At 35.1% G+C, this 25,954-nt stretch overlaps 1 protein-coding gene across 2 annotated transcripts; it reads left to right on the forward strand.

Annotated features, from left to right (window-relative positions):
* Positions 1 to 886: 886 nt before the first annotated feature.
* LOC141290007 (uncharacterized protein KIAA0513-like) lies at positions 887 to 24,325 on the forward strand. 2 transcript variants are annotated; one of them, XM_073822202.1, is made up of 12 exons: positions 887 to 1,353; positions 2,972 to 3,071; positions 5,143 to 5,216; positions 5,368 to 5,438; positions 13,328 to 13,532; positions 13,616 to 13,656; positions 13,941 to 14,019; positions 15,409 to 15,486; positions 15,997 to 16,026; positions 20,660 to 20,740; positions 20,866 to 20,960; positions 22,876 to 24,325. In XM_073822202.1, the coding sequence occupies exons 1-12, from the start codon at positions 983 to 985 to the stop codon at positions 22,923 to 22,925; spliced, it is 1,275 nt and encodes a 424-aa protein (XP_073678303.1). In that variant the 5' UTR covers positions 887 to 982; the 3' UTR covers positions 22,926 to 24,325. The 2 variants fall into 2 exon arrangements, with proteins under 2 accessions (XP_073678303.1, XP_073678304.1); XM_073822203.1 differs by lacking the exon at positions 15,997 to 16,026.
* The last annotated feature ends 1,629 nt before the right edge of the window (positions 24,326 to 25,954 follow it).

Raw genomic sequence — 25,954 nt, forward strand, 5'->3', positions numbered from 1 at the left:
CTCCACTGATCCAACATAACCACTGGCGTCTTTCGGGGCAAAGTGAACTAGCCTTTCATTTGAGAAGGAAACATATGTCACTTGAGTTGTATGAGGAGCAGATGGCATTTTCACACAGGCAAGATTAAGTACTTGTGTATATTATACTGTATCTATGATATCAAATCAATACCATATTTGATGTCCTAAAGGTCTGAGAGGGAAAGACACTCACTGTATTAAACAGATGGCATCATTGTGGTTGCACACTATGTCTAGTGCTTCATAGTAACACATGCGTTTGCACTGAGATTCTGTGCAATGGGTTTCATAATAATGCAACATCGTATTAACAGGCTCTGACAGACTCTGCGTTGCTTCATGCTGTGGTCCGTCTGTATAAACACAGCTGCAAGGAAGTTTACCACAAAAGAGGACATTAAAGCACTCTACCATAATCTTACACTTCATGAAAATGTTTTGAATGCCTGATGTTATATATTTATTATAAGTATTAACTTTTTTTATAATTAATACAATATTTGTATATGTCTTATAATATAATTATATATAATAAATAAAATAATGTTAAAAATATATTATACGATACCATTCAAAAGTATAGGTTGAGCAAGAAAAGAATAGTTTAAAGAAATTCAGTTGCATTTTTTCAAGATATGTTATAAAAGATTTCTATTTTAATGCTCTTTTGATTAAATAAATACAAAAAATATCGATTAAAGGTATAGTTCACCTAAAAGTGAAAAATAGGTTATTAATTAGTCACCCTCATGTTCTAAACACATAAGACCTTTGTTCATGTTTGAAACACAAATTAAGATATTTTTGATCAAATCTGAGAGCTTTCTGATGTCACATGGATTATTTGTTCTTTTTTTTAGGTCCAGCCGATGTGACAAAATTGTGGAGCTACAAACAACCTCTGAGTTTTTTTAGCTGACATCATATCTCACCTAGTGACTGAATTGCCCCATAACAAAGTATGGAGGGGGCCGTGGTGAACAACCTCATAGACTTTGACTCGCCCCCAGAAGGGACAGCACCCTCTGTCCTCGGACCTCCCAGTGGGGTGGGCTTTTTCTCATCTGAGCCTCTCGTCCCTGAGCCTACGAGCGATGCCACCATGGAGCCCCTTCTACCAGAGCCAATGGTACCCACACATACTTCCCACAGAGAAGTCGACAGTGACGCTACCGAATCTGCTGACAGCGACAACGAGGACACAGAATCCCCATCGCACCCATCGAGTACGCGGCGGTCCTCATCCTGCTCCAGTCACAGCGCTGAGGATGCAGAGGAGACGGAGATAAGAGCATTCATGAAAACCTACGTGGCCAAGCTCTTCCATGGAAGGTGATTTGCTTCACAAACCACATGTGTCAGCATAGAACACAAAAAGAGATGTTTTGCAGAATGTTAATGCTGCTGCTGTCTTTCATAAAACTAGAGTTAGGACAAAATAGCACCATAAAATTTTTTGAAAGTGACTTGTGTGCATATTCCAAGTCTTCTGAAGCCATGTGATAATTTTGAGGAACAAAGCAAATATAACTTTTTCTTTTGACAAATTTTGCCATAGCTCACAAATCTCATTCATACAAGATGCAATGCTACTGAGTTTACATTTTGCAGTTTTTACTTTTTTCTAAACTCGCAATTGTGAGTTATAAAGTCAGAATTGCGAGATATACAATTCTGACTTATTTTCTCCGAATTCTCAAAATTGTGAGTTTTAAACTAAATTCTGAGAAATAAACTCATAATTCCAAGAAATAAAGTCAGAATTGTGAGATAAACTAGCAATATCTCGCAATTGTGACTTTTTTTTCTCAGAATTGCAAGTTTATATCTCGCAGTTCTGACTTTATAACATGCAATTAACTCGCAACTGTGAGAAAAAAGTTAGAACTGTGAGATACAAACTTGCATTTGCGATAAAGTCGGAATTAATCATTTTTATCTTACAATTGTTTTTCTCGCAAATGAGTTTGTCGCAATTTAGACTTTTTTTCTCCGAATTGTCAGAAAAAAAGTCAGAATTGTGACATAAACTCGCAAATGCAAGAAAAAAATTCTGAATTGCGAGATACAAATTTGCATTTGCCAGAAAAAAGTCAGTCATGTAGAGTTTTTATCTCATAGTTCTGACTTTTTCTCGCAACTGAGTTTATTTCACAATTCTAAGAAAAAAGCCAGAATTGCGAGATATGAACTCAAATTTGTGAGAAAAAAGTTAGAATTGCGAGTTTTATCTCACAATTCTGACAAATCTCTTAATTGAGTTTATATCACAATTCTGAAAAAGAAAGAATTGCAAGATACAAAAATCAGAATTGCGAGATACAAACTCACATGTGAGAGAAAAATGTCAGAATGTATTTTTTTATCTCACAATTCTGACACAATTCTGACTTTTTCTTATAATTGTGTAATTATAATCACAATTATAAGAAAAAAGTAAGAATTGTGAGTTTATATCAGAATTGATACAAATTCACAATTGCGAGATATATGTGAGTTTATATCTCACAATTCTGACTTTATAAGTGAGAATTGCAAGATACAATCTCGAATTTGCGAGTAAAAAGTTTATTTCACAATTCTGAGAAGAAAAAGTGAGTTGTGAGTTGTCAGAATTGTGAGTTTATATCTTGCAATTCTGATTTTATAACTTGCAATTGCGAGTCAGACTTGTGAGATAAAAAGTTGCCTTTTTTACATTTTCATTCAGTGGCAGAAACTGGCTTCCATAGAAAGTCATAGGGATTTGAAACACTTTTATTTTTTTGGTGAACTGTTCTCTTGAATGAGGAAGAAACTTTAGTCAGAATAATAGAATTATAGTCACACATGTCAACTTATGTATATGTATGCATTTGTTCCTATAGTTTAAAGTACTCTTCTGCTCTCCCTGTCCCTTTCTCTTCCTGCTGCTACTCCTGGTTCCTTTAATTCTCTTTTCCTCGCTCAGGGAGGACTTTGATCAGGAAGAGAAGGCTCACTTTGGAGAGCTGTGCACTGGAGAGAACGGAAAAGGCAGGGAGTGGTTCGCCAAATATGTCAGTGCGCAGGTATGAAAGCAGCAACGCTAAGCAAGCATGAAAACACAATCACTGCATCGCTATTCCAATTTCCAAACATTTTAATTTTAATTGTATAAGTTATTATGGTGATGGTTTAGACCTTTTTTACACATTCTGCACCTTAGATGTGTGAACAGTGCTGTTATTGTTAACTACAGTGAGGAAAAAAATTATTTGATACCCTGCTGATTTTGTACATTTGCCCGCTGACAAAGAAATGATCAGTCTATAATTTAAATGGTAGATTTATTTTAACAGTGAGAGATTTGATTTGATTTGCATTTTAAAGAGTGAAATAAGTATTTGATTCCCTATCAGTCAGCAAGATTTCTGGCTCCCAGGTCTCTTTTATGCAGGTAAAAAGCTGAGATAAGGAGCACTCTCGTAAAGGGAGTGCTCCAAATCACAGCTTGTTACCTGTATAAAAGACACCTGTCCACAGAAGCAATCAATCAGTTTCCAAACTCTCCACCATGGCCAAGACCAAAGAGCTGTCCAAGAATGTCAGGGACAAGAGTGTAGACCTACACAAGGCTGGAATGGGTTACAAGACCATCGCCAAGCAGCTTGGTGAGAAGGTGACAACAGTTGGTGTGATTATGCAAATGAAAGAAACACAAAATAACTGTCAACCTCCCTCTGTCTGGGGCTCCATGCAAGAGCTTCAATGATCATGAGAACGGTGAGGAATCTGTGGAGGGAGCTGAAGGTTTGAGTTGCCAAACGTCAGCCTCGAAACCTTAATGGCTTAGAGAGGATCTGCAATAAGGAGAGGGACAAAATCCATCCTAAGATGTGTGCAAACTACTACGAGAAACGTCTAACCTCTGTGATTGCCAATAAGGGTTTTGCCACCAAGTACTAAGTCATGTTTTGTGAAGGGGTCAAATAATTATTTCACTCATTAAAATGTAAATCAATTTATAACGTTTTTGAATTGCGTTTTTCTGGATGTCTTTGTTGTTATTCTGTCTCTCAATGTTCAGATAAACCTACCATTAAAATTATAGACTGATCATTTCGTTGTCAGTGGGCAAAAGTACAAAATCAGCAGGGGATCAAATAATATTTTTCCTCACTGTAAATTTAGTACTATTTAAAATAGTTTTAGAGAATTGAAATGCTGCAACAATATACGTAACTCTAAAATAACACAGTGTGTGTGAATGGTGCATATTAATTTCTTCACCTCTGTTTAACAGGTTAGAGTGATCACGCTGTGCATGTGAAAAACAGCTGTAATAAGCCTATTTTTCCTGTCACATACTAAACATAGCAAAAAAATTAGCAAATCTATTCATCAACACAACCTTTTGCAACAAAGGATTTTATGAAGCAACACAAAATAATGAAGCGGGCTACACACCCATTTTTGGAAAACTCAATGCTGTTAAATGTAATCTTTAACAAATTTGAAAATGATTATCCATTTTTCACTGTACATTATAATGTGATGCTTTTAAAATCATAGATTTTTTAAAATTTATTTATAATCTTTCTATTATTTTAATGATTGTCATTTATTGGTTAGCTGCCATAACATGAAAATAAATATTGGCCATAGTTATCTTAAAATGCACATTCCTATAAACATCAAGCACAGTCTATATGTGACACCCGACCACAGAACCAGTCATAAACGGTCAAGTTTTTGAAATTGAGATTTAGAAAATATTTGGCCAATACAACTATTTGAAAATCAGGAATCTGAAGGTGCAAATATTGAGAAAATCACCTTTAAAGTCTTCCAAATAAAGTTCTTAGCAGTGCATATTACTAATCAAAAAGTTCTGATATGTTTACAGTAGTATATTTACTAAATATCTTCATGGAACATAATCTTTACTTAAAAGAAAAATCGATAATTTTGACCCATAGCTACATTGTATTTTTGGCTATTGCTACAAATATACCTGTGCTACTTAAAACTGCTTTTGTGGTCCAGCGTCACATATAGACTCCATGTACCAATCTCTTTCTCAAAGATTAAGAGAACTTGTGCAATAAACTGTGCATAACCAAACACAGTTGTGATGATAACCATGCTTTGTGTTTGCAGCGCTGCCACTCCAAATGTGTGAGTGAACAAACGTTCTACAGGCTGGTTCAGTCCTTCGCCGTTGTTTTATTTGAGTAAGTATATCAGCGATAATATCTCAGTCGTATGTTTGACATTACATGGAAGCCAAACCAAACTGCTGAGAGCAAATTCGTAAATTTTCTGTTGAACTCTTGGCAAGTCAATGTGTGACTTACATGTGACCCATATATGATTGACTGACAGATGTCACCAGGTGGATGATTATGGCCCAGCCAAACACCTCATGACCATGTGCTTCACATATTACCACATGGGTAAGAGAGTTCACCATTACTATTAAGCAAGCATACTGTGGAGAATGTAAGAATCTGATAAAGAAACGTCCAGACCTCCTCTCACTTCCTGTTACAGCCTATGACTCAGACATTACTGGCACTGCCTCTTATTGTTTTGGAAAAATTTAACAATGTCATTTTAATGTGTTTTCAATGGAGGCTGGTTTATATGACCTGGTATAAAAACTAGTGATGTGGGAAAAGGTACATATGTGACCCTGGACCACAAAACCAGTCATAAGTTGCACGGGTATATTTGTAGCAATAGCCAACAATACATTTTATGGGTCAAAATTATCCATTTTTATTTTTTTTTTTTATTTTTTTTTTTTTTTACTTTTTTTTTTTATTATTTAAACAATACAAAAACAAAAACAAACAACAGCAAAAATAGATATTGTACATAGTTGCACTGGATTTATGCTACACAGCATACATGGTTATTATCCTATATTTACCTCTCTTTGCATAGAGTTATGCCACAAAAAAAGAAGAATAAAAAAGAAAATATCTTATACTTACATACATAACATACATAACATAGAAACAAAGCCAAACAAGTGAGGTTATAACTTAAAATACAATTACAGTTTACTTAGATGAGTATGTCTTTATATTCCTTGTAAATCAACCACTTTTCCCAGTCCCTTTGGAAATCACCTTTTTTCATCTTTAATGTATATGTAAGTTCTTCCATCACCCGGATTTCTTCGATAATTTCAAACCATTGTTTACAATTCAATGTGGTGTCATTAAGCCAATTTCTTGTTATAGTCTTTTTACAAGCCACAAGAAGAATCTTACATAAATATTGATCGCTTTTGGATACTATACCTTTAATATTTCCCATAAGTAGGAATAGAGGGGATCTGGGTATACTATATCCAAGTACTTCAGACATAACTACCTGCACATTATCCCAAAAGGATTGGATTTTCTTACAGCTCCAAAAAATGTGTGTGTGGTCTGCTGTTAAATTTCCACATTGTCTCCAGCACTCCTTTTGCTTGGAGACTTGTTTGCTTTTGATCTTAGGTGTTATAAAGAAACGAATAAGACATTTCCAGGAAAACTCCCTCCATATTTGTGAGCTAGTGGTAGTTTGGTGTAATATCCACATATCGTACCAATCTGTTTCAGGTATTACAATCTTTAATTCTTTATCCCATTTCGATTTTATATATAATGTGGAAGAGGGGCTGCAACTCATTAACACATCATATATGGAAGAAATTAATCTAGGTAATGTGTGATTGTAGGCATCCATCATCATTTTGGTAAGAGGATGGATATTATTTACTCTAATTTTCCTTTTTTTATTGTAGTAATCCCTTAACTGGAAATATCTAAATAAGTCCTGATTTCTGAGTCCAAAATTATCTTTTAAGTCCTGGAAACTTTTAATTTCACCCTCAGTAACTACACTGCACAATGCCGTTAATCCTCTCTCCTTCCATTGTTGAAATATTGGATCTTCCCTTCCTGACTTAAATTCTTCATCATGTATAATCCACCTAAGTATTCCAATTTCTTTCTCCAATTTGAAATGTTTAACAATTGAATGCCAGACTTTTAATGTAAATGTCACTATTGGGCCCAGTTTATCTTTAATATGTTCATGAATTTCACTCTCCCCTATAAAAGATTGAACTTGAAGATCTTGTATATTTGTTTCTACGTCTTTCCATTTGGCTAAGTAGCTAGAAGTACACCAATAAAAAATGGGACGTATTTGTGCTGCATAGAAATAGTTTTTAAGATTTGGGAGAGCCATACCACCTTTTTCTTTAGGTAATTGGAGTGTTGAATAACGAACTCGAGGTCTTTTACCCTCCCATATATACCTAGATATTAATTTGTCCCATTCACAGAATTGCTTTGGTGGGATTTCCATTGGGAGTGATTGAAACAAATAGAGCAGACGTGGTAAAATATTCATTTTTACTCCTCTTATCCTATCACTAAAGCTCATGGGGTATGTGGACCACCTCTCTATATCGCTCTTTATGTTACTAATAATTGGATTGTAATTGGCAGAATACAATTTTGTTAGATCTTTAGTCAAATTTACACCTAGATATTTTAGGCAATTTGCATCCCAATTAATGTCATAGTTTTGTTTGAGCTCCATGTTTGGTTTACAATTAAACATAAGAATTTGGGTTTTTGTTACATTTAATTTGTATCCAGCGTATTCATTAAATTCCCCTAATACTTGCATAAGGTTTGTGAAATGTTTCTTAGGTTCAGCTAAATAAATCATAACATCATCCGCAAAAAGACTAATTTTATGTTCTATTCCATTGATTTCCACCCCTGGTATCAACAAATGCTGTCTAATTAATTGAGCCAGTGGTTCTATATAAATGGCGAATAGCGAAGGACTAAGACAGCAACCCTGCCTAGTTCCTCTTTCCAGGCAGAATCTTTCTGATAAAGACCCATTTACTCTCACTCTTGCTGTCGGGTTTTGATATATTGACTTTATGCACTGTATAGATTTGCTGTTAAAACCCAATTTTTCTAGCGATAAATACAGAAAATCCCAGTCGACCCTGTCAAAGGCCTTCTCAGCATCAAGACTGATTAGAGCAACAGGTAATTTATTTCGATAAACCCTATCTATTATATGAAGAGTTCTTCTAATATTTTCATACGTTTGCCGGCCTTTAACAAAACCTGTTTGGTCCTCATCTATCAAATCAGGTAGAAACATTTGTATTCTGGATGCTAATATAGAACTATATATTTTATAATCTGTATTGAGGAGTGATATAGGTCTATAATTTTGACAGTGGTCCTGGTCTTTTCCCCCCTTTGGGATTACAGAAATTATAGCCTCTTTCCATGACGGAGGAATTTTACCTTCTTTTATGACCCAATTAAAAGTGTCCCTTAACAATGGCATCAGTTCTTTACTAAAAATTCTATACCACTCTGAAGGGAATCCATCACTCCCTGGAGCTTTGCCTGACTTTAGTCGGCCCATGGCACTTTGTAATTCCTCAGTAGTTATTTCAGCAGTTAAGATTTTATTTTGTAAATCACCAATAGAGGGTAAATCTAATGTATTTAGAAACTCTTGTACTTTTGTTCTATCCACAGTGGAGGTCTGTTTGTATAATTCTTCATAGTAATTCTTAAAAATATTTTCAATATCTTTTGGATCATTTTTTATTTGATTTGTTTTGGGATCGTATAGTTTCGAGATTAAGTTATTAGTTTGTTGTTTACGCATTCGTCTTGCCAATAGTTTAATTGCTCTTGGTCCTGCTTCATAATAATTTTGTTTTAAAAATCTTGCCTTTTTCTCTACTTCTAACTGTAATAAGCTGTTAATTTCCTTTCTCAATTTTCCAATTTGAGCCATCACCTCTTTATTAGCATTGCATTTATGTTTACACTCCAATTGTTTCAATTCTGAAGTAAGTTTTTCATAATGAGCTACCCTTTCTTTTTTAAAAGTACTTGTAATGGCTATTAATTTTCCTCGAATCACTGCCTTAAGTGCATCCCATAGTATGGAGGGGTCCACCTCGCCATTGTTATTTTCCTCTACATATCTTTTGATTTCTGTGCGAATTTGTTCAATTATTAATTTGTTATTTAGTATTCCTTGATTTAATCTCCACAGTGTGTTTTTCCCTCCCCCCCCCAGGGAAATCCTCACATAGATCGCACAATGATCTGATACATCAGCTACTCCAATTCTACATTGCTGTATCCTGTGTCTGTTTTCCTCTTGTAAGAGAAAGTAATCTATTCTAGAATATACAGAATGGGTGGCAGAGTAGTGACTATAGTCCTTCTCCATTGGGTGTAATTCCCTCCAGGCATCAATTAATCCCATTTCTGTACACAAGTGATTCATGAATTTTGTTATATGTTTTTTGTTTCTTTTATGACTTGTTGTATCCATCTCATGGTTTAGCACTATATTTAGATCCCCTCCACATATACAAACCCCCTCCATTTCCTTAGCTACAATATCAAATAACGACTTGAAATATTGTTTATTGCTTTCCGGTGGAACATAAACATTCACAAGAGTTACTATGTTACCATTAATTGTTCCTTTAACAATAACATATCTCCCTTCTTTATCCTTTATTTCTTTCTGACATTCAAAATTGAGACTTTGTGGAATTAAAATAATAACCCCTCTCCTACGACGGTTTGAGCATGAACTATAAAAAATATTTTTAAAACCAAATTTTTTAAATTTTTCATGCTCCTCATTTGACATGTGTGTTTCTTGTAAGAAGAAGATATGTGTTTTTTCTTTTTTCAATTTGGCTATTACCCTAGACCTTTTGGCCGGATTTCCCAAACCATTAACATTCAAAGACATTATCTCAATGTCCCGCTCCTGCATATGTCTTTCTTTTCAACAATCCTCATAAAACGATAACCCCACTGGCTAACATTTGAACAAGTAAGAACAACTGAACAACATTTACGTAAATCAAAACCATTTGAATGATCGAACAGAATATCAACTGACCTCCATTTGGGAATGATCACCCACAACTTAGGGTTTTGAGTCTCTCTCTCCATTAGGGGGTAAAGCCTCAGCTGAACGGAGGGCCCCCTTCTAGATATGCGGTGCTGCCTACTATAGGTTTTTGCACCCATACCAGATAAGTTTTCTTAGATGTCCATGTCTCCCGTTTGTCAAGCTTATACACGAAAACCCCTTACTATATTATTTGAATTATTATACAGTAATTTTCGGCTGACACTCACGTCCATTGTTCCCTCTTGACTTGGTGTATTAGTCCCCTGTTTAAGTCGCATATAGATGTTCTCTTACAAATTCACCGCGTTCTTTCGCCGAAAATCCTCTAGCCGCTTCCGTGCCCTTCTGCTTGCCTCTTCTCTCCGCTCTTTGGTGACCCGCTGCCAAGCCGAACTTTTCCTTGCCTCGAGTCGTTCCAAAAGCGTTGTAGTACCCTCTGCCTCTTCGGAATCAGCTACTTTATAACCTCTATCGCGTAGATCTTTCTCAACTTCTTTCGCGTCGTTGTACGTTTTTACTCCGTTATTCCAATGTACTCTCATTTTAGTGAATGGGGTCTGAAAGCGGATCCCCGCTTCTTTCAGGATTTTCTTGACTCTGACGTATGACTTGCGATGCTGCACCACAGCTGAGGGGTAATCGTGATCGAAGAAAATCCTCCTCTCTCCGATTGTGATTATTCTCTTGCTCCAGGCTTTACTCAGGACCATTTCTTTCGTACTGTATTGTAAAAAGTTCACAACGATAGCCCTCGGTGGCTGATCTGCTTTAGGCTTTGGCGCCAGAGCTCTGTGCGCCCGCTGAATTTGACAGTCTGCGTCAATGCCAAGCTCCCTCCGCATAAGTTCTTCAACAAACTGAGTGACCGACCCCTTTTCTGCATCCTCTGGTACTCCGAAAATGCGCAGGTTATTTCTTCTGGACCGCGACTCGAGGTCAGTCAATTTGTCCATCATCTTTTTGTGCTCTTGTATAAATTCCTGTAGTAGGCCATCAGTCTCGGAGCTCCAGCACTCCATTTCTTCAACACGTGAAAGAGTGGTCTCGACCTTTGCATTTTGTTCTTTTATTTCTTGTGTTGTAAGTGCGATTTTCTGATTGATGTCCTCCTTAAATTCCTCTAATTCGTGTTTCATTTGAGTCTTGAGTTCGTCTTTAAAGGTACCCAGCTCCACTTTCAGCTCGCTACGAAATTCTCGTATCTGCTTGCTGATACTGTTTAAACCCGCGCGTAAAGAGTCTGTTGTTTCCTGTTCGCCATCTTCTCGTTCTTGCATGCTGTCTGTCTCCGTTCGATTACAGTCTTTACCTTGCTTTTCGGGGTTTCTTTTAGCTTTAGACTTTGTTCCTCCGCTCATCTCTCAGCAGACGTAGATTACTAATAAGTATAAATCGAGTTTAGCGGAGTATTATAGCTGATTTAAGGGAGCTCGCAGTTTAACCTGCCATGTTGCTTCGTCGCCCAACCGGAAGTCATCCATTTTTATTTTAAGTTTTATTATTATTTTAAGCTTCATTTGGAAGACTTTAAAATTTATTAGTAATATGCATTGCTAAGAACTTGGACAACTTTAAAGGCAATTTTCTCGATATTTCGATTTTTTCTTTTTGGACCCTCAGTTTCCAAATTTAAAATAGTTGTATCTCAACCAAATATGGTCCTATCCTAACAAACCATACATCAATGGAAGGCTTAGTTATTCAGTTTTCTGCTAAACCTTATGACTGTTATGACTATTAATAATTATTTAGCAAGGATACATTTAATTGTTTAAAGGTGACAGTATAGACATATGGTATTACAAAATATTTCTATTTCAAATAGATTAATTTTTTTAAAGAAAATTCAGCTTTGTCATCACAGAAATAAATTACATTTTAAAATATACTAAAATAGAAAAGAGTTACTTATTTAAAATATTTCACAATATTACTGTATTTACTGTATTTCTGTATCCGGGTATTAAGACTAGACAAATGATCTCTTGTACTAAAATATGTGACCCTGGACTACAAAACCAGTCATAAGGTTAAATTTTACAAAACTGAGATGAAAGCTCAATAAATAAGCTTTCTATTGATGTATGGTTTGTTAGGATAGGACAATATTTGGCCGAGATACATCTATTTGAAAATCTGGAATCTGAGGGTGCAAAAAAATCAAAATACTGAGAAAATCACCTTTAAAGTTGTCCAAATTAAGTTCTTAACAATGCATATAACTAATGAAAAATTACATTTTGATGTATTTAGAGTAGGAATTTTACAAAAAATCTTCATGGAACATGATCTTTACATAATTTCCTAATGATTTTTGGCATAAAAGAAAAATCAATAATTTTGACCCATACAAAGTATTTTTGGCTATTGCTAAAAATATACCCCAGCGACTTAAGACTGGTTTTGTGGTCCAGGGTCACATATATAGTAGAAAACCAATGAAAAAAATTACGTTATTTCAAAAATCCACATCGTTTCTTACGTATTTTGTACTATGGGGGACGCCATTACTTTCAGTGATGTAAAATGGTTGCACTTTGTGAGCTACTGGTTCTACCTCGTTCTATTTTTACAGCAAAACAACTTGGAATACACAACTCGGAAAAAGAAATACTGAGTCATGTGTGGCTTTTGGTTGTAATTTTCAGTTGAAGGGCAACAAGAGAAACGATGCAAGTCTTTACTGCTTTCATAGCGATAAGAAAAGAAGAAAAGAATGGAAAGATGCCTGTGGATGGATAAAACTTCCTAAAGACCAGCGTCTTTGTTCTCTCCACTTAAGCCCTGATGGCTTTGAGGCTTTTAGTAGACCACAGCTACTCAAAGAACTTACAAATGGCAGAGACAAGAAACCCTAGATGCCATCCTGGCAGGATGTAAACATGCGACGCTTGTCATGAGTTTCTTAGTGTGAATTTCAGGAGTGTTTAGATTTTTTTCTGGAAAATCGATAGCACGGCATTTGGTTTAAGCCTACACTTATATTCATCGCCACCTGTAAGCTCTTTTAGCAGCTGTGGTTGTGTTGCGGTAAAAATAGCAACAGGTAGCGCCAGGAGTGCAACTATTTAACATTATCGAAATAATAACATTGTCCAAAATATGATATAACAATCTTTCATGGGTTTTCTACTACATATTTCAGAAAGAGACATCAATTACATTTATGTTAAGCCTTACAAGTTCCCTTTAAGAATCGTTTTGCAATCAAATCATGATTTTTAAATTGAAATCTAATTGTAAGGTGCCTAAAGAGATTCTCACTCATAATATACACAGCGTGTGACTGCCTAGTATGGCTTTTTAATGAAATTCATTTTAATTTGTAATGAATATATGCGTGCGACAGGTAAGTCGCAGCTGTCTCCCACAGAGCTGCTGGAGAGGCCCAGCGGGGGGATCGACTCGTACCTGCGCAGTGGAAAGGTCTGGCTCTCTGGGAAGAAAGATATCGCGGAGCGACTGCTCAAAAACACCTCCGCTAAGTCTGATGTTAAAGGATTCTTTGGGGGTCTGGAGAGCAAACTGAGAGGACCCTTGGGCCGAAAGAATGAGTGGGTGATTTTTTGTCACTCTTTTAATTAGTAACGCTTCTGCCAGTCTCAAACTTATCCTGTTCTCGTTCTGTCCTCCTCAGAGACACAGACAAACCCGCAGAACAGAAAACCAAAACTCCAGGTAGTTCACAATGTACCACCACTGTGTTTTTTAATCAGGTGTTCTCTAGTTCTCACCTGTGGTAACCTCTTGTTATGTCTATGTTATAGCAGTTTTTTGATGTCCCACTTAGGGTTTTCTCTTTGTATAGTAGTGATGTGATTTAGTGGTTAAGAATCTGGTTTGGTCACCCAAACCATTCTGTGCTGTTTAGCAAGACCTTTAACCCAGAGGGATTGTTTCTGTAGACATGTGTAGGTGTTTAAGGTATTAACTGTGTTTATTTCTGTTTGTGTATCCTGTAGTTTCTCCCCCTCTCTCTCCAGATAGAAAAGAAGAGGAGAAAATTTACTTGTACACACACCTGAAACAGCAGCCCATTTGGTAGGTTGTCAATAATCTTTTTTTCCTACATAATTATTGAAATTAACAGCTCAAGTTGTTCCTAAAATGTATTCTTTCACATAATCAGGATTTGACCCACATTTATGGACCACATTTGTGCCATCCTGTCAGTGTTTTAAAGGGTTATTTCACCCAAAAATGCTAATTCTGTCTTTAATTACTCACCCTCATGTCGTTCCAAACCCATAAGACCTTCGTTCATCTTCAGAACACAAATTAAGATATTTTTGATTAAATCCAAGAGCTTTCTGACCCTGTGTAGACAGCAACGTTCAAGGCCTAAAAAGGTAGTAAGGGCATTGATAAAATAGTCCATGTGACATATGTGGTTCAACCTTAATTTTATGAAGCTACAAGAATACTTTTTGTGCACAAAAATAAACAAAAATAAGAACTTTATTAAACTAATAATACCATCATTTTCAAATATTTTACAATTTAAATAATATATCTATAATATATATAATTTAATTTATTTTTTTGCATTACAGTAATATAAATATAGAAAGGAAAAATAGTTAATTGTAATGAGAAAAAATTACAACGTCAAATAAAAGATATTTTATTTTTGTAAAAACTTTATTTCTAAATCTTCACAAAATATAAAATAATGATTGATATAAATAAAATAATGTCTTAATATAAAATATAATAGATTCCTGTGATGGCACAGCTGGATTTTCAGAAGCATTACTTCAGTTTTCTGTGTCACATGATCCTTTAGAAATCATTCTAATATGATTTTTTGCTTAAGAAACATTTCTAATTATTATCAGTGAAACAGAAATAGAAAAGAGTTGTGCTGCTTAATAGTTTTGTGAAAACATTAATTTTTTGTTGCAGCATTAATGAAATGTAATTTAATGTTGTCAGATTACCACTGAAAGTATTTTTGGTTACACTTCACGAAAAAGTGATTTGTTAACATTAGTTAATGTATTAACTAACATGAACGAACAAAATGTATTGCACTATTTGTTCATCTTTGTTAATGTAAGTTTAAAATACAGTTGTCCTTGTTTGTTCATGTTAGTTCACTAATGTTAGCAAACACAATTTCTGATTTTAATAATGCATTGGTAAATGCTGAAATGAACATTTTAACCAAGCTTAATAAATGCTGTAGAAGTATTGTTCATTCTTGGTTCATGTTAGCTAATGTAGTTAACTAATAAACCATATTGTAAAGTGTTACTGTATTTTTTGCAACAAGAACGACTAAAGCCTGGCGAGAATAGAGGCTGTTGGGTTTAATCCACATTAATCTAAGTGTCTGCTGGCAGTTTTAACATTGTTCGGGCACAATGTCTGCATATAAATGCTAATGTTGCTTTGGCTGCATCTGTTTCTCTTTGTCTTTTCTAAAAGGCACACTTTGAGGTTTTGGAACGCAGCGTTTTTCGATGCCGTCCATTGTGAGCGAAATAAAAGATCCCCCACCACGAGGTGAGAGAGTGCAGGGTTTTTCACAGTGTACACTGTAATTCTTATGACTTTTTTTTTTACAGAGCACTTCTTTTCTCTTTCTCCTGATATATCGTGCTATTAAACAAAACAGACTTTGCACGGCACCTAATTCACATGTTAGATTGCGTGTTTGTTTAGACTGCGTGTTTGTTTGTGTGTCTGTTAAAGCCAGAGGGAGAGATTGAGAGTTTACTTTGTGTTTGATAGATTGTTAGTGATGTTGAAATAAACTACCCAGAAGTTTCAGCCGAGGTGCGTGACTGTGTGCCCGTTGCATATGACAGTCTTACGGTGTATTTGCAGTGGAAAGATCTGATGTCTGGATGAGTCCTGCAGCCTTTCTCTGTGCTCTTATGGTTTACTCTTCCACACTGCTCATCTGCTCATCATCCTCTCTTGCCTTTCTTTCTCTCTGTGGTTCTTTCTCTCTCTCTCTCTCTGCATGTGACTTTAACCCTTTATCTCCCTGTGCCTTGCTGCCTCACGCAGGCGGACGGCTGAGGAAGAGAAAGTTGAAAGGTCTGTCCTTCATTCCGTCTGCTGCCCTGGACATTGCAAGATAGAGATAGGAAAGGCAAAGAAAGAGAAGGATTAAAATGAAGAGGAGAGAAAGTTTGATCAGTTAGGATGAAATGAGAGTAAAAGAGTCACAGGATAAGTTGAAGAAAGTGTTTAGAAAAAGGATGACATACTGTACTGACAGAATTGGGCCACCATTTTAGATACTTACTCTCAGCACTGAGTTCTCATAGTCATGGAAAACTTGGAGATATCTGTGAAGTTTTGTGATTTCCAGACCTAAAGAAGAAAGAATTAAAATGAATAAGAAATATAATAAAATCTCACACACAAACTCTTAATTATTTAATATAAACTGACACTACTGTTTGAAGGTTTAGAGTCGGTAAGTTTTTAAATGCCTCTTATGCTCACTGAGGCAGTAATATCGGAAAATATTACCACAATTTAAAATATCTGTTTTAAAATGTAATTAAGTCCTGTGATTCCTTTATTTTCAGCACTTATTATTAAAGACACCCAAAAATTTAAATTACCCCATGATTTACTCACCCTCAAGCCATCCTAGGTGTATATGAGTTTCTTTTTTCAGTCAAATACAAATGGAATTTTAATTCAAAATGTCCTTCCAGGCTTTATAATGTCAGTGAATAGGTGTTGAGATTTTGAAGTCCAATAAAGTGCATCTATCCATCATAAGAAGTACTCTTCATAAATGCTACCGTTGAACACGTGTATGACAGTTAGCGGAAGCTAGAGATTACGGTTTATAAAGTTTTAAATATGGATATTTTTATCACACAAACTCACTGATTTGCTTCAGAAGGCCTTTATTAACCCCACCGAGCCGTGTGGAGCAGTTTTTATGATAGATGGATGCACTTTATTCGGCTTCAAAATCTCAACACCCATTCACTGCCATTATAAAGCTTGAAAGAGCCAGGACGTTTTTTAATATAACTCCGATTGCATAGGTTTAAAAGAACAAAGTCATATACACCTAGGATGGCTTGAGGGTGAGTAAATCATGGGGCAGTTTTCATTTTTGGGTGAACTATCCTTTTAAATGTTTCTAATATGTTGATTTGGTTCTCAAGAAACATTATTATTATTATTATTATTATTAATGAAAACAGTGCTGCTCAACATTTTTAGGGAAACCATGATACACTTTTGAATGAATTATTAATATATATTTTTAGCTCCACCTTTTAAAATATACAACAGCGTTTTAGTGCCACATTAAAAAATTACAATAATGAGATGTCATAATACTAAGAGATTAAAGTCGAAATACTAAGAGATTAAATTCAAAATACTAAGAGAATAAAGTCAAAATACTACAAGAATAAAGTAGGCGCCGGTAGGCTCGTGGGCAGTGCGTCGACATGCAGCGTCGTTGCGCTTTTATATACTACGAGAATAACGTCGAAATACTACGAGAATAATAGTGAAATATTTCGAGAATAAAGTCGAAATGTTTAGAGAGTTTAAATTGTAGAAATGAAATTTATAATATTTTGAGAGATTACGAGATTAAAGTTGTAATATTTTGAGAATAAAGTCGAAATACTAATAGAATAAAGTTGAAATACCACCAGAATAAAATCGAAATACTACAAGAATAAAGTTGAAATGTTTTGAGAATTTACATCGTAGAAATTTAAGTTTTAATATTTATAGCCTATATTGCGCATGCAAAGGCCCTGATTGAGAACACCGGGAGAAGTTGCCAGGCCGGAATTTATTCTAATATTGTTACATCCGAGCAGCTTCTTTACCTACTGAGATGAGGAAGAGTCAATTTTAAGGACTCACGGAAACGTCAAGAATATGAGATTTATCAACAGACTAAACATATTTAATATATTGAATGTCTTATTCTCGTAATTTTTACTTTATTTTCTAAATATTTAGATGTTATTTTCTAATTATTTCGACTTTATTCTTGTAATATTTCCACTTTATTCTCAAAATATTTAGACTTTAATTCTCGTCATTTTGACTTTTCTAAATATTTCAACTTTATTTTTGAAATATTTCGACTTCATTCTTAAAACTGACTTTATTTTTGAAATATTTTGACTTTATTCTTGTAATATTTCGACTTTATTCTCAAAATATTTTGACTTTAATTCTCGTAATTTTGACTTTTCTAAATATTTCAACTTTATTTTTGAAATATTTCGACCTTATTCTTAAAACTTACGTTATTTTCGAAATATTTCGACTTTATTCTTGTAATATTTCAACTTTAATTCTTGTAATTTTGACTTTTTTTCTAAATATTTCACCTTTATTTTTTTTTAATATTTCAACTTCATTCTTAACTTATTCTTGTAATATTTAGACTTTATTCTCGTAGTATTTCGATTTTATTCTCGTAATTTAATTTTATTCTTAAAATATTACAACTTTAATCTCGTAATCTTAGATTTTTTTCTTTTTTAACTTGCCACTAAAACGCCGTCGTAAAAGTATTTCACAAACTAGAAATTCCTCATTTTGAAAGCAATTCACTGACTGTAAAAAAGTGGGTACCCCCTCGAAATCCTCTATATATTTCAGCACAGGATCCAGTCAGGAAGCTGTGTAACATTCTGATAACATTTTCATCAGTACTCAAAGGAAACTAGGTCCTCCAAAAAAACCACTGACTCATGTTGGTCACATTTGCCTTGGGGCGTAACGCTTTGTCTTTTTTATGACATTGTCTACATTGCACAACTTGAACTTTGCTCTCGAAGACATTGTGAACCTTCAAAATGAATAAAATTAAGACTAATTGTTAATACTAAAATACTAATAGCTGTGTCAGTAACAGTAATAAATACAAACAGCCATACACTTGTGCAGGTAGTATAGTAAAATAAATAGGCTTATTGACTTTTAAACTGAAAGAGAACACACGTTTGTTGTTTATTTCAAAAGCCTTGCATCCAATCAAACACAGTATTTTGGCATGGTATATCAAATTCATCTGGCCAGCATGGACAAGTTGCATGACATGACCTCATTATTGAAAACCATAATATTAATACATTTCAATGTTTAACCAAGGACGTTTTTGTTTACTTTTGTACAATAAACAATTTTGGGACTGTTTCGGGGTCAGCATAAAAATCTGTGTTCTGGAACCAGTCGGGAACCACTGATCTGCATTACACAAAATGAGAAAAGGGCAGTGAGATCATAGTATTCACTCTTTGACTTTTGCTGTTTGACACTGCATTATTTGCTGTATCATTGCAAGCAGTCAAAGTGTACTGTGTGTCTATTCATTGCAATGATAACTGCTAACCAAGAGCAGCTTGAACAATTAGTGGTGTTTACTAAGACAAGCAAGCATAACTATTACTAGTGCTCATACTTGCCATTAGTTAAGTATTAAACTTTGACATGTCATTTGTCCCACAGTTTGTGCTACAGACAGAAATGATCAAATATTATGTTAAAGAGAGATGTTTTTAGTACTTTTACCATCACTTTTTTAAGTGTTCAGTTGATTTTGACTAAAACGTAAATGCACTGGACCAGAATACAGTTATTAGAATAAGACGGGGGCAACAAATTGTTTTTCCAGTAAAACCTTAATTTATTTTAAGGAAAGGAACATTTTGCACATGGAAAAATGAATTGATTTGTTGCCTAAGCATCTTTTCCTGTTTCGTGCGCTGAATTATGCTGTGATTCTGTGTTGCTCATATGCTTTTTGTTATTTAAATTTTGTCTTGTTTTTGTTTTGATTCATTGTGAGTCATGGCTACAGCTGACTGCTCACTAAACCCTTTTCGAAAATGTTTGTTGGATTTTGCATGAGCACCAATGAATGGCTAATAAACATTTGTTCTTTTGTGTGATTATTTTTACACTGTTTTAACTCTCTAACCCTCCCAGTGTTCATTGTAATGTGTTCAAAAAGTTTCTGAGTGAACTTTTACATTTTTAAAGAGGCAAATCACTGTGTCTCTGATCGTCTCTCATGCTTGATGAGAGAAAAAGAGAAAATATCCACCTGATCTCATGACGAAAATGTACTTGTGGGTCTTTTCCGCAAGATGCGAAATACGTACCAATAAGTATATATCACTGCAGTTTCCTACAAAAATGAACACTAGAGGTGGTTAAACAGCAAGCACTTGTAATAGTTTTCGCTTAGCTCAGCCGGCATGGAATTGGACTTAGGATGCAGAATCCTTGGGTACAAATCCCGTGAAAAACATGACTCACGATAAAAGAGCTGAAAAATGAGAGACTAAAAAACAAACTAAAACGGCATGCTTGCAATTGCGTTTTTATGTCACAGATGGTACATTATTTTAAAACATCACAGAGCATTAAAGTTATAGCATCACTCAATAGACATTTCAAGTCAGAACTGCGGTGACACATACAAAACCAACGTCACATAAAACATACCATATGTACATTCATCTGTTCCGGGGGGAAAAAAACGAACACTCTTTTAGAGCCACTCAGTGGACATTTCACATCGAATATGTCACGAAACGTACATGGCGGTACGTATTTCGCATCTTACAAAAATGTTCCCACAGGTACATTTTCGTCATTAGATCAGGTTGGAAAATACCCGTGACCTCTGACCTTGACCCCTTTGTTTTTGCACCTTCAGAGAAAAGTGGTGTCATATGACCCAGGAAGAGAAAGATGATACCTCCAGATTTGATGAGAACATCACCTTCGGTCAGCTGGGGTGAGTTGCAAGGCTTTGGACTAGTTTTACACAATATTGTCAAAAACAATGTTGACTGCTTGGTAATATTTCAGATATGTTTTGTATGTTCATATGCTCCTAAATATTTGTTTCTATTTATCCAGAACGTTCACCCATAACATGGTGGCTTTTGGACTGAGCAAGAAACTCTGCAATGACTTTCTGAAAAAGCAAGCCGTCATTGGAAATCTGAATGAAGGTAATGTCATTTTCCAGCTTTCTGTTTGTGACATTACAGTACCATTCCAAAAACACTTAATAAAATTGATTATTGTAAAATATTGTTATGATTTAAAATAATTGTTTTCTATTTTAAAATGCAATTTATTCCTGTGATTATAAAGCTTAAAGGAGAAGTTCACTTCCAGGACAAAAATGTACAGATAATTTACTCCCTTGTCATCCAAGGTGTTCATGTCTTTCTTTCTTCAGTCGTACAGAAATTACAGGAAAACATTTCAGCATTTCTCTCTATATAATTCTATGGTGCCCGCAAGTTTGAACTTCCAAAATGCAGCTTTAAAGGACTCTAAATTATCCCAGCCTAGGAAGAAGGGTCTTATCTAGTGGAACAATCTGTTGTTTTCTAAAAAAAAAAAATGTATATATTTTTTAACCTCAAATGCCCATCTTGTTTAGCTCTGCATGAACTCCGGTTCAAGCCAACTCCCATAATGTCAAAAAACTCCCATCTCATTTTCTCCTCCAACTTCAAAATCGCCTGACATTGCTGTTTTACCTTTTTTTGTTGTAAAAGGCAATTGATCTTCTTTGCACGTTTACTTTATAAACGGTACTTCTGCAGCAATGTAGGACGATTTTGAAGTTGGAGGAGAAAATGAGATGGAAGTTTTTCAACATACCCTAACTGCCTTGAACCGGAATACACAAAGTTACGCAGAGCTAGACAAGATGAGCATTTGAGGTTTAAATGTATATAAACTGTTTTACCTTTTTTTTTTTTTTTGCTAGATAAGACCCTTCTTCCTCGGCTGGGATCATTTAGACACCATAGAAATCCACTATATAGAGAGAAATTCTGAAATGTTTTCCTCAAAAAACATAATTTCTTTGCGACTGAAGAAAGAAAGACATGAACATCTTGGATAACAAGGGGCTGAGTAAATTATCTGTAAATTTTTGTTCTGGAAGTGAACGTCTCCTTTAAATTTTAGCAGTCATTAATAAATTATTCTAATCAGATTGATTTAGAGTTCAAGAAACATTTTTTTATCATCAATGTTCAAAATAATTGTGCTACATAATATTTTTGTTTAAAATATTTTTTTTCCAGGATTTTTGATAAATAAAATTTCAAAAGAACAGAATTTACTTGGAACAGAAATCTTACATCTTTACTGTCACTTTTGATCAGTTTAATGCATCACTGCTAAATAGACGTATTAAAGGGAAGGTTCACCCAAAAATGAAAATTACCCCATGATTTACTCACCCTCAAGCCATCCTAGGTGTATATGATTTTCTTCTTTCAGATGAATACAATCTAAGATATATTAAAAAATGTCCTGGCTCTTCCAACCTTTATAATGGCTGTGAATGGCTGTTGAGATTTTGAAGTCCAATAAAGTGCATCCATCCATCATAAAAGGTACTCCACACAGCTCCAGGTGTTTAATAAAGGCCTTCTGAAGCAAATCGATGCATTTGTGTAAGAAAAATATCCATATTTACGTAGGACATAGACGTAGCGTAATCTAGTGAGAATATGCTAGTCTCGTGAGAACCAAGTTTTGTTTACACAAAGGAAAACCAGTTTTTCTTACACAAGTGCATAGATTTGCATCAGGTGGTCTTTATTAACCTTTATATTACTTTTTATGATGGATGGATGCACTTTAATGGACTTCAAAAAAAATCAACACCCATTCACTGCCATTATAAAGCTTGGAAGAGCTAGTAAATTTTAATATATCTCTAATTGTATTCATCTAAAAGAAGAAACTCATATACACCTAGGATGGCTTAAAGGGTGACTAAATCATGGGTTAATTTTCATTTTTAGATGAACTATCCTTTTAAATTCTTTCAAAAAGATAAATAGAACTATAGTGAATGTGTAAATATGATTCACACTTTTTATTATTCTTTTTTAGAGCAATACAAGCTGCTGTGTGACCACATTGAGCAGATGGCTGCAGAGTGAAATCCAAAATCATCTAAACTCTACCGTCCACATCAGCACATCCATTCAAGCTCTAATGATCAGTATTTCACAGATGCCAACACAGTTTCGCCTCTATTATCACCCCAATGTCCTACCACTATCCTTACCAACCAAGAGTTGGCATAGATCAGCCACATCCCATGATCCTTCAAGTGTCCAGCTGCAGTGTAAAACGGTTTATTTCTATCCAACCTACAACAATGTGAAAAAAGTATGCACATACTCTGGCATAGCAGTCTTCAGGCATCATAAGACATAAGTCATTTTGTGATGCAAATCACCATTTAAAATATTTCCTGCTACTTTTATGTACAGAACTATAGTACTAAAAGTGTCTTTTGAGCAAATACAATAATGAACAAACAACATTAGTCTAACAATATCAGTATTTCACTATATCAATATAACAGAATCAGTGTATCAATATTAATAGTCATCTGCTCTCCAGAAATCTACTACTCTCATCCTGTTATGTTCCCATCTATTGCACTTTTCTGGTTTTGTGTTCTTCCTAGATGGATAAATTGAGTATTACCAGTGTTTGTGACATCTTCATGTGGAGACTATGTCTGTTCCCCAGTTTAAAGTGCCTTTAGTCATTTATTAAGCGGTGATCTTCCCATTTTAGTGCGAACAAACCTGTGTCAGCATGCTGTTATCCTCCCATGACTCTCTGGGGTAGTGCTCATAAGTTTGTGCACCCTGACAGTTGATGTGTTAGTGTTGTATGGATAATGCTTGCGGTTCGTATTTGAGTCAGTTGAAGAAAAGTATCATGCTGCAGCTGTTTTGATGTCGTACAATGTTGTGTCTTTAGCGCATGGTTTGCATGCAGATTGTTTACCATCTACTTACACTGTTGTGCAATTACATTTCAAGCCAATAGAGGGCAATCATAACCCTCTGCTTCGACTGTAGATCGGTGGAGGTGAATGTCAACCACTGAGTGGGGTCTTCAAGAGCTTGTATCGAATCATACTTCCTCCATCTGAGGAAAAAGAAAAACAGAAGTTAATATATTTGGTTTGTAAATACAGATTGTTTTGTTCACAGAATAATGAAGAATATGGGCTGGTTTAAAGGGATCGTCAGGTTGTCGGTCAATTATTTATTCAGTGTCTGTATGTGTTGTTGTACATGAGCGCATGGTTGTATCAGGAATGTGATGGATCCAATATGGTCTAGTCTTTGCATTTCAGATGATGTTGTTAATATTGTGCTGTCTATGTAAATTTATATTCATAGTAAGCTCAATGGTCTGCATTGTATTTTTCCCAAGTGCCCTGAATTTCCTATTGGAACGTATGTGGAAACCAATAAGAGAGGTGTTGACCTGTCTCTGTGTAAAGTGTTTATAATAAAAAAAATACAAATGTAAATTTGTCTTTTTTGGTTATATCTGTCTCATTCTAGATTCTAGATTCGCCTATGGAGCGTGAAAGCATCCTTAAAGGAACACTCCACATTTTTTTGGAAATAGGCTCATTCTCCAACTCCCCCCGAGTTAATAAGTTGATTTTTACCGTTTTGAAATCCATTCAGCCGTTCTCCTGTTCTGGTGATATCACTTTTAGCATAGCTTAGCATAGATCATTGAATCCTATTAGACCAATAGCATCGCGTTCAAAAATGACCAACGAGTTTCCATATTTGTTGTATTTAAAACTTGACTCTTCTGTAGTTATATCGTGTACTAAGACCGGTGGAAATGCAAAGCTGCGAGTTTCTCGGCTGATAAGATTAGGAACTACATTTCCATTCTGGAGTAATAGTCAAGGAAGTTTGCTGCCGTAATATGGCCGAAGCAGGCGGAGTATTATCAGAAATGAGTTCCCAGCTATTTTAGCATTTGCACATGGGCTGCGTGGTATTACTGCTCCTGCTTCGGCCTTATTACGGCAGCAAACTTCCTTGACTATTACTCCAGAATGGAAATGTAGTTCCTAATCTTATCAGCCGAGAAACTCGCAGCTTTGCATTTCCACCGGTCTTAGTACACAATATAACTACAGAAGAGTCAAGTTTTAAATACAACAAATATGGAAACTCGTTGGTCATTTTTGAACGTGATGCTATTGGTCTAATAGGATTCAATGATCTATGCTAAGCTACGCTAAAAGTGATATCGCCAGAACAGGAGAACGGCTGAATGGATTTCAAAGCGGTAAAACTCAACTTATTAACGCGGGGAGGAGTTGGAGAATGAGCCTATTTCCAAAAAAAGTGGAGTGTTCCTTTAACAGGAAAAACCTATAAGGTTTAATTCCTTTGATGGAGCCTCTGAATTTTTAGCAGCTATTATTTCTAGTCTTCTATGTCAGATGATCTTTAGATCATTCTATTATTCTGATTTGGTGCTTAAGAAACATTTCTTATTATTATCAATGTTGAGAACAATTGTATGATGGTGCTCTATGCCTGATAATGTGTTGCTGAATATGTCTGTGCAGATTCAGCTCAATGTGGGAGTGTTTAAGGCCTCTTCAGTGAAGAAAACTGCCAAATGGCTGCCACGGCTGGCTGTGTGTATAAATAAACAGCAGTCACACTGGCCTGCACTGATTGGACACACAGTAATGAGCTGTGAAAGGCCAAGCACTGGTGTCACACAATGAGAGCTCTACTACTGCTAATTAATCCCAGACCCCATCAAACAATGGATAAACTCTCCTTATCTTGAATGGTTAGTGATTGATCACATCCTTCTACACTTTTGGTCTTTTTTGGCTCATTTTTTTGTATTTTCTCTCTTTTATTCTATTTATGGGTAATTCTCAGAAAGCACGGCCATTTATGGGGGAAAAAAAATTATTTTCTTTTTCTTGATTATTTATGTATTTTCAATTTATTAATCAATTGCATTAATTTATATGGAGTCCTTGAAGGAATATGGTGATGGGGAAAAATTATGAGATAGGAAGATGTGATATTTTATGAATTTTATTTTTGGGTTCCTATTAACTTCCATTGTATAGATAAAAAAAATACAGTGAAAGTCAACAGGAACC

Source organism: Garra rufa, chromosome 17 (genome assembly GCF_049309525.1).
Source record: "Garra rufa chromosome 17, GarRuf1.0, whole genome shotgun sequence".
NCBI classification, from domain to species: Eukaryota; Metazoa; Chordata; class Actinopteri; order Cypriniformes; family Cyprinidae; genus Garra; species Garra rufa.

What these genes read in the sequence shown, in the direction of transcription:
- LOC141290007 (XM_073822202.1), top strand. Translation starts at nt 983, where the DNA reads ATGGAGGGGGCCGTGGTGAACAACCTCATAGACTTTGACTCGCCCCCA. An exon ending in CCAAATATGTCAGTGCGCAG is followed by an intron (nt 3,072 to 5,142) that starts GTATGAAAGCAG and finishes TTGTGTTTGCAG; the next exon opens with CGCTGCCACTCCAAATGTGT. An exon ending in CCCTTGGGCCGAAAGAATGA is followed by an intron (nt 13,533 to 13,615) that starts GTGGGTGATTTT and finishes TGTCCTCCTCAG; the next exon opens with AGACACAGACAAACCCGCAG.